Source organism: Morone saxatilis, unplaced genomic scaffold, assembly GCF_004916995.1.
Source record: "Morone saxatilis isolate NCDOM2014 unplaced genomic scaffold, NCSU_SB_2.0 Contig2, whole genome shotgun sequence".
NCBI lineage: Eukaryota > Metazoa > Chordata > Actinopteri > Moronidae > Morone > Morone saxatilis.
Genome location: NW_023339762.1, coordinates 4,955,114 through 4,964,929, shown reverse-complemented (window position 1 = coordinate 4,964,929; position 9,816 = coordinate 4,955,114). Strand labels below are relative to the sequence as shown.

The 9,816-nt window shown below is 39.7% G+C and overlaps 2 protein-coding genes across 2 annotated transcripts in view; one reads left to right on the top strand and one right to left on the bottom strand.

Moving 5' to 3' along the window:
- hydin (HYDIN axonemal central pair apparatus protein) overlaps positions 1–397 on the bottom strand; it is a gene marked incomplete at its 5' end in the record, with an annotated part of 71,921 nt that extends 71,524 nt beyond the window's left edge. The window contains 1 exon segment of the mRNA XM_035665779.1: positions 281–397. Coding sequence (XP_035521672.1) covers positions 281–367 — 87 coding nt within the window.
- Positions 398–2,644: 2,247 nt separating this feature from the next.
- Positions 2,645–9,816, top strand: part of pnp6 (purine nucleoside phosphorylase 6) — a 10,068-nt gene continuing 2,896 nt past the window's right edge. The window contains exons 1-5 of the mRNA XM_035665778.1: positions 2,645–2,816; positions 5,526–5,704; positions 5,812–5,915; positions 8,339–8,514; positions 8,600–8,790. Of these exons, the coding sequence (XP_035521671.1) occupies positions 2,782–2,816; positions 5,526–5,704; positions 5,812–5,915; positions 8,339–8,514; positions 8,600–8,790 (685 nt within the window). The 5' untranslated portion in view covers positions 2,645–2,781. The remainder of the gene's footprint in view (positions 2,817–5,525; positions 5,705–5,811; positions 5,916–8,338; positions 8,515–8,599; positions 8,791–9,816) is intronic.

Sequence of the window (9,816 nt, the reverse complement as noted above, 5' to 3'; positions counted from 1 at the left end):
AAAATCAGGTAAAAGTACTTCTTCTTTTGTCACCAAGCAGGAGCAGCCAAGAAGAGACCACAGGCCTAAAATTGCTGAGCTGAGGTCTTTGCAAGAAAACTCTGCAGTCAGATATTGATTTTTGTTCCCTTTAAGAAGTCAATGTAATTAATAGGACAATCTGTCATTAGAAGCAGCTTCTTTAAAAGAATGGGGCGATATCCAAAACGTGGGTCACAGGAAATGACCCCCCTGTTAATTCATGAGAAACACCTGTTTTCAACGTCAAAGATATCCTCACCTTCCTTGGCTCGTCTTCCTGAAGAACAACTTTATAACTGCGAGGCTGAGACGACTTTCTTTTGGAGGGAAACTGAATGGCTGTCATTTTGGGTCTGTTGTTCTGGAGCAAATTCACCTGCAGAAAAGCAAAAGGACATGGAGGAGAAGAGAAGAAGTGTGAATGGACGGAGCTAGTTAACGTTAAATAATACTCTGCTGTCCGTGGACGTGATGCTAAGGCTAACAGTTATTAGTCAGTAAGTTAACTAACTAAGGTTACGTTTGACGGTGCAACGAGTCCTCAAAGCCCCTTCGCTACATTTGGAGGACAGTTCTTCTAAACTCACTTTAAACTGGACAACTTATATGTGATTTTATACGACTTATAATTAGAAATACACATTATTCTAAGCCCACTCTGACAAAATCCTATAATTATCTCATTGCCGAAGTCCTCAAACAGCCGTCGACTGGCTGTAATGTCGACGTTACAGTGACGTTAGGCTGTAAAACTGGTTAACGTCAACAACTTCCATTCCGTCACTGAACGTTACAGTACATTTAACTGGTGAACATGTTATCTTGTTGTACTTACAAAAAAACACGTTTTACCTCTCCGAAGATGAATAAAAGGCTACATTATACATTATACAATATACATTATATGTTATACATTATACATTATAACGTTACGTTATAACGTTATGTTATCTGAAGCTCTCCGAAATTCACTCAGTAGCGCTCGAGCGCTTCGTTGTGGTATGTTGCCGTGGTAACGCACTCAACAACCTGCCAGTAAACTGTTTCCTGATTGGCCAACGGTTGCTACGTTCACAAAAACTGGCAGATTTGTTTCTTTATTTCATGAGATGATTATATATATGTATATATATGTATATAAAATCTTAATCTGCGAAATAAAGCTGTCAGTTTTCTCTCCCTAATGTTTAATGGAATATAAATATGATCGAAACGTCAACAAATGTTTATTTCTGTTAATAGTTTATGCTTGATTGAACTTATTTGTTGTTCATTTCAAAAAGTATTTTTACAGTTCTTAAAATGAAACTTATTTCAGACTTTGAGTTTGACTTGCAGCTTGTTTTGGCCTGTTTCAGTGAAAAGTAGTTCATTTAGAAAAGTCTTATTTAGTGAAGGTTGACAACGCAGTTACTGTCGGCTATAATCTAAAACACAGCTGAAGAAATAGTCTAGTCTAGTAGCTCACGGTCGAAATAATACACACACACACACACCGCACACAACAACAGTGCTCAGTTGTGTGTTTGTGTGTGTGTGTGTGTGTGTGTGTTCAAGAGGGTCATTATAAGGGCAAGTGAGACTACAAAAGGGATTTGAAAGCCCAGTGAGCATGATGGCAGGGCAGGGATTTCTAATGTAATCTATAACTCACAAAGCCACTTATTTATCCCTCTCTTATCCCTCTGTTCATGACATACACATTTGAACTGATATTTTACAGAGGTTACTAATCCTCCCCAGTAGAGGGACTGATACATATTTTTCAAAGAGTAAGTCAAGGAATATAATTCTTTACTCTGTATTCAGTTTTTTTGTTGACCTAAACTAGTCGTATAGAAACATGAATACTAGCATCGGCTTATACAGTAAAATACCCTATGTGTTATTTTTGCATTGTAGAATGTAAACTCCCCCACTTTGTTAAAACCTCCAAATTCCAAGAAAAAAGGATGAGAACATGATCTCAGTGCCCTCCGGCCTTGGATATATTCATTCACATTGAATCATGCTATACATACTATGTTAATATATTATTATTATATAGCCTATATGACGATAATAATTATATATTATATTATCCAATGTACATACATTAAATCTGGTAATTAGTTACTTTGATTATGTCATTATAGCTCTCCTGACTCATAGGTTTATAGTCTTACGTAGTTACAACTACTGTTTCTGTGCTTTCTCTAACTATCACTTTCATTCTCTCCTTCTAACCCATGAGTCAGCTCTTTGAATTGTTGAGCAGTCTGTGTGTGTGTGTGTGCTCGTTGACAGAGAGAGAGAAAGAGAGAGAGAGAGAGAGAGAAACTATTTGTACAAGTTGTTTTAGTTCAGGCACACTTCATGCAGAGATTCTTGGATTTGAACTGTTTAACCACACTTGTAATACTTTAATGTTCATTCAAAAAGTTGTTGCTATCCTCATCGTTCTGTTTCTCTTCACCTCTGTTGCCCTCTCATTGTGTCTCCCTCCGTTCCCAGCCCTGTCTCTGTCAGTGCACGGATCAGTGAGCTGCCCATCCTGCTAGAAAATCGGATTTAGTCTTTTTCAAAGGGACCGGCGGTCCGCGTAGGCCCCGCCCCTTTCCCCTGTACGCAGTGACGTCCCTCCGTCCCTCCGTCACTCCGTCCACGGCAGCAGAGTCTCCATCAGCCGCCCCACTACAGTGAACTCAGCACGGGAAGCCTCTGCCAAAACCCGACCCAAACAACGTGATATCAGCAGGTTGGCCCCGCTCAGCATCAGACATGGAAGCGGCGTCCTGCTCCTCCAGCCAGCGCAGGTAAGAGCGATGAGGCTGGATGTTGGTGGAGGGGAGTGAAGCGAGCCCTAATGGTTGTCAAGGCTACCCTGTACATTAAAGGGCTATCCAGTGGTGCTCAAAGCATATAACGCCTGTGCAATCAGTTTGACAGACGCATCTTGGCACGGACTGTGCTGTTTGAGAACCGCCCAGAGAATCCAAGGCAACAGTAACATGAACGCTTTATATCCTGAGGATTATAGCCTGTGAGGGCTTTTCTCCCAGGATGACACCTCTGACGTAACCGTGTGTGTGTAACCATTAAAGTCTGCTGTCTCTTTACACTGACCACCCTTATTTATTGTAGTAATAACACCTTTGCCTGCTCACAACAGGCCTGTGTAGCGTGTTGGTTCTCTGCCTCGGAGCTCAGCAGCAGCTCAGACTGGTCGCACTCGGCTGTGTGTTAGGGACGTGCTGCGCAGTGTTGGCCGAGCATGTGTCTTCCTGCTCCGCTGTTTGAATACTGAGTACGGCAGCACCACGGACAGCTCCGCACGCAGCTGGCCGGTCCGTGGGAACGAGGAGGGGAGAGCTCACTGCCTGCTCTCAGTTCAATCTCTCACTTTGCTGTTACATAAGAGGCACAGCCTACTGTACGTGACATGATCATTAAACAGGATTTGGGGCAGGGTTTATCATTGTTTTGAAGAAAAGAACGAAAAGTAAGAAATTAAATGAAGAAAAAAAAGTTGAATGCCAATTGAAAGCAATAAATCAATAAAAATATATATATACAAATCAATAAAAAAAAATATATACAAATCAATAAAAATATATATATATACAAATCTATAAATTAATAATTGAATTAATAGGCAGTAGGACTAAAAGAAAAAAAATGTGAAATCTATAGAAAGTTCAAATATTTTATATATATTTTTAAATCATTATAGATTTTTTTCTGATGTCTATAAGTTATGACAGTTTTAGGGGTGGGCCCACAAAATTTATTTGAACACTAAAGGACCAGTAGATTGCAAATTGCAACCAACTGAATACCACTCAAAAAAACTACGGTGGCCGCAAAACTCACGAAAGACATAAAAGGCCCTATCTAGAACCAATGTTTGGTTTGTCCCTTCTGGGCTACTGTAGAAATATGGCAGTTAAACATGGCAACCTCTGTTGAAGAGGATCTGGGTTGACCAGTTCCAGTACAACAAGTCAGAAAAGTTGAAATATCTGACTGGAAATATGGAAATTTCCACCTTCCCAGTTCAAATGTAATGCACCATAAGGCAAAGAAAACACAGTGATTAATTAATATTATATTCCATTTCTGACAATAGACCCTGTGTGTTTGTGTGTCACGCTGACATTACCACCTGAACAACTATGTGAAGGGCAGCTTCTGCAACTGACAGGCCTGTAACGACAGCCATACAACCATCGTGTCACAGAAGAATACGTGGATCACTTGCAGGGCATTTTTGAGACGTACCGCTTTATTTTTTGTCTTGATAAAGTTTTAATGACTTCACACTCACTCATAGGAGTTCATCACTTTGACTTTACCCTGTCCCAGGTACCAACATATCTACTATAATGAAAAATGTCCCCGCTCCCTTTTAAGCTGGAAGGAAACAAGGGGAAATGTAGCAAGATTGAACACCCAAGGCTGTCCTGATGTAGCTGTCATCCTATATGGAAGCTCTAAAATCCTCAGATTGCTCTGGTAACGGCTGCAGCCTGAAGTGTCATTGTGTTTTAATAACAAAGCTTGAGGCATAGAGGAAACATTAACAAGGTTATAGCTTTACAACCAGATTTATAACCAGAATTACAGACTGTTTCAGACATTGTATGATGTAGTACCTCGAGGTGTTTCCAATCAAATCAGCATCCCTGAATAAAATTTGGCTCCTACCCTTAAAATGGCTAAGTAAAAACCCACAAGTGTGTTGCACAATGTAATATTTATTCTTGTTTCTACACAATGTTCCTCTCCATGTTCTTTTACTCCTGCATTTGAGTGTGTCTTACCCTCCAGCTGATCATTTAACTGGTATTTAACACGGTTGTTACAGAATATTGGATAATATTATCAAGACATTGAGCAACCACTTGGTGTGAGTTTCAGAAAGTATATTTTTCATCAAGTGTGTTCCAAGACTGGTGATGTCATACCTACACATTATCTAACTATAGATCAAAAACCTAGGCTGAACTAAACTGACCTTTCGGGTCAGTTTCTGGTTGAACCAGTTCTACGGCAGAATTGGCATTCATGAAATGCATTTCCTCAATGCAATATATTATTTTGTGTATGTGTTATTTTCTGTATTGCTTCCACATACAGTGTATTACATATTTGTTTCAGTACATATACTGCATTCATTACTGTCCTCTGCTGTGGTACACGCCCAAAAGATATCATCTATATTATAATCTGTAAACGTACCTTCCTGCAAACACATTTTATTCAGACTGTCTATCTCACTCATATATTGTTAAAAGAGACAGCGCTTCTGTAGGCTTCCCATTAGCTGTGAGCTATTCCTGCTCGCTCTCCTCAGACAGTGATGACTCTTAATTCTAAACATGGGACTGATGTTGATTAGTATTTATGTTTATTCCTTGGTGATAATGATGATGATGGCAATGGCGATGATTATCATAGAGATATACAATTGATTTATCACTATCAGAGCTTTGGTTTAGTAACATTTCACATATTTTTTCCAGCACTTTAAGCTACAGTTATGAAGAGTATAAGGAGACAGCAGACTGGCTGCTCGCCCACACAAAGCAGCGTCCTAAAGTAGCCATCATCTGTGGTTCAGGCCTGGGCAGTCTGGCTGACCTGCTGGATGACAGGACTGTGTTCCCGTATAAGGACATTCCACGTTTTCCCATCAGCACTGGTAAGTCGTCTGTGACAAATAGCTTTTTATCTAAAAGTTATTATAGGTGTTTGTAAAATACACACAAGCATGTAAGCAGCTGCTCATACTGTATGTGTACTGTGCAGTGCCGGGCCACACTGGTCAGCTGGTGTTCGGGAAGCTGCAGGACCGTGAGTGTGTCTGCATGCAGGGGAGATTCCACTTCTACGAGGGCTACAACATACACACGGTAAGCTACAGTACATAAGGCATATGAAATACTGCTTACTGGTAAAAAACATTAGCATGAGCTTGTTTTGTAATAATGTATTTAAAGGTCCAGTGTGTAAAATTTAAGATGATCTATTGACTGAAATGGAATGTGTTTCTACCCCCTCTTTTCATTGATTTCAAGGGGAATCTGAATCGATGGCAGACATTAAGAATAACTACATAGAAATAGGCCATCTTCTTACTGGTCTCATGTGTTGATGTTAGTCATATAGAGGCATTAGTATTAAATTGAGGCTGTTTGAAAACTCCTTGTTGTAAGTTTAATATATTCATTAAATCAAATGAAACTATCACTCAAATGATATCCATGTGAACCCCGCATGGTGTAGAGATGCAGACATTTGTGACTACTCTAAGTTGCCTTGTGAGCATCTTTCTTGTCTCTATTTCTGTCACAAGCCAACTTGCTTCTGTATTTTGAAACCTTGCTGATACAAATGATATAGTATACAGGAAAACTGAGCAAAAGCTGGCACTTTAAACTCTGACCTTGTTAGTGACTTTGAGATAAACATTCACAGCTTCTGTAGAGGAAGCCTAATCTTTAACACCTACTTTGTTATTCATGTCACAGAGGAAGGCTCTTTAGACACAGGATTCATTCTGTGCAACATCTCTCAATTTTAAGTTCCAACAATGACATTGGCTTGGTGATAATTAGTAGATACAGTATTTGTAAATAGTACTATGGCTGTCATATGAATTGTAGAGGGTTTTTTGAAAATGTAACAACTTTAAATTCAATGACTTGAACTGGACTTTCTTTCCCAAAGTTTCAGATACCCATTCAGAGCAAACTGCCAGCAGAGAAACAGCTTCCTCATTTCCTTTCATAACCAAATTACGTTAACTGGGTGTCTTCGTTTTCCTTTTGACAAGAGTATGACTGGCCATAGTATAACTTTGGCTAACAATTTACTTTGTGTGTTGAATGATCAGCTGCAGTATTGTGATGACAGTAAGAAAATCACCCAGTGTCTCATCGTGTCAGTATGGGACTGGCCTTTGGCCGGTGGAGACACTGTCACCAACTTTTATTTATTTTATTACCAGCTCTGATGTACCATCTCCATATAAAATGATCCATATAACCCCACTGAATCATAAAATCCATGTTCATACATCCAGTAATAAAAAGCCAGATGCATTATGACCCTCCTGTATCCAGTTGGGACTTTAGACAGCGATACACTGTATGAAATGCCTCTAGCTGAATGATCATAAACTGAACTGAACAAATATTTGACTCCACCCAAGCCAACTGAGGTAAATTTTCACCAGACAATATGTAGCCTATTACAATTATGCATTTATAGGAAGTTGTGCTGGACTTTGTCCTGTGTTATGGTCTGTAAGCTCTTCTTGGCAAACTGAACAAAATCCTTAACTAAACAAAGGATCAGATGAGATGAGTATCAGTTTTTCTCAGCCACATAAGGGCGTGGCTCTGTGGATAGCAATGTAAGTCTGATGATTGGTTTGCCGGTCCACAACTAACATTTTTAATTTGTCTAATACTTTACTTTATGACCACATTCATGCAAAACTAATGACAAGCCAAACGGCCATAGCTGGACTTTGTGGTTAGTGGTATTCAGCAAATCTTAACATGCTAAACTAAGATGGTTAAACATTACATCTACATATAAATGCTAAACATTAGCACCTAAAGGCTAAACCAAACTTAAACTTGTAAGTTCTGTCTCATTCTTTGTGATTTTTAAGCCTCCTTATAAGGTGACATAAATAGTCAGAAACAACTGAAAACTAGCTTAACACAGGCAAAAATGTATTGCCACCCAAGGCAAATCGTCATCATGAACATCTCGCGGCTTCAGTTGAACTGCTGTCAGACCTGCTATTACACATGCAGCTTACTATGCTTACTTTTCATCCAACAAGGCCACGAGTCAACTTACCACACAGTCCATCATTATATACAAAACTTAAATCAAAGAGGCCAATGTTCCAAAATGACAGCGCTGACCTTATTAAGAAACCAGGGTACTTGAGAACATTCCTGCACTAACTAGCAAAACACTTTCCCAGGCAATTCAAGCTGTTGAGAAATGTGATATACAAAAAGCAATTTCCAAATGTGACTGCAGCGAGAAGTAACAACAGTCATTTATGGGCCATCAGCTGCCCTATAAAGGTTAGTACAGAACCCCAACTGTTTCAGACATGCACAGTTTACCAAGAACCTACAGTAATAAAAAGACAGGCTCTATTGGCCTCAGTGTATGCAGAAATTGTCCCTCGTCTGTTGTTCCCAGGTGACCCCCATCGTGTAACTCTCATTTGCAATAATCTGATCAATCAAAGCAATAAAAGAACAACAGTATCTGTCTCTAAAGAATAGCATGTGTGTCACTCCAGGTGACGTACCCGGTGCGAGTCTTCTTCCTGCTGGGCGTGGAAACTCTGATTGTGACAAACGCAGCCGGGGGACTCAATGGCAGCTACAATGTGGGAGACATCATGCTCATTAAGGATCACATCAACATGCCAGGATTTGCAGGGCAGAACCCGCTGTGTGGGCACAATGATGACAGGTACCGCACAGACACCAAGGCAGGACTATGGAAGTGAAACTAGTACACTGGCAACATCCCATTCATTCAGTTAATGTCTCTCCAGGTTTGGAGTGCGTTTCCCTTGCATGTCGGATGCGTATGATCGTGAGTTGAGGGCTCTGGCCAAGCAAACAGCAGAGGAGCAGGGCTGCAACAGCTTCCTGCAGGAAGGGGTTTACTGCATGCTGGCTGGACCGACATATGAGACCATTGCAGAGTGCAGAGTCCTGCAGACGCTGGGGGCTGATGCTGTGGGTTAGTACAGCTGCCTCATGCTCACTTAAAGCAATACTGATGTGGGGAAGCCTCTCTACTGTGCATCTACAACAGAATACATTACAGTTGCTTACAAACAGCAATTGACAGCATGACTTTCCACAATGCAGATTTGTCAAAATGTAAATAAACAGGAGGCTAAAAACAGTAGACAGTTTTATGGTCAATATTCATATATTATTGAGATTCATCCTCAATAAAGATTTCAGCAGATTTGTCAGACAGTGCAGGATAAAGCTTGACTGATGTTGCACAAGTGTTATTTTTATCTCATGATCTGATATTGAAGCCTGGCACCTTGCACAACTCGACAGTACATGGGAACTGATGAAAACGGCTTTCCAGATTACTGCCAATCCCTTTCTAATTTTTTTTTATCATACTGTAGTCACTTCAGACCAACTTTTCATTCAGGTCCCTTCCCATTATTTATACCACCTCTGTTTTTTAAGAACTTTCATACAGTATTTTGTTTTTACACTGTTTACACCTCCTGGTCTATTTCCACTATTCATTTCTGGCTTTCTGGCATTGACAGCTTTACAGTTTAGACTTACTTTTATCATTTTTTGAAGGTGCGGTTTGAATACCGATCATTTTATTAATCTAGGTACCTGTTTAAAATATTATGTTGTTTTGCATATTTTGTTGGCAGCTCAACCTAACCTAATATATGAATGGCAGTAGAAAATAATTTAATAGAAAAAACTAAAGCAATCTAGGTGATTTCTAACAACTTCCTGTGTAGGCCCCATCCATACCCTTTATAAATTAATAAACCAAAGACCAACTTTGCTGCATATAGACCGAACACATAATCCTGCAGAGAGAAATGAAATAATGCATTCATGGGGTGGCATGGAGACATAAAAGGGTGGCAGACAATAAAGTTTTATTTATTATTTATTTTTTTCCAAATACACATCTTTTTCTTACTGAACTTTCTTATTTACTGAACTAAGTTCCAGTGTGTGGGATTAAGTGGCATCTAGAAGTGTAGTTGCA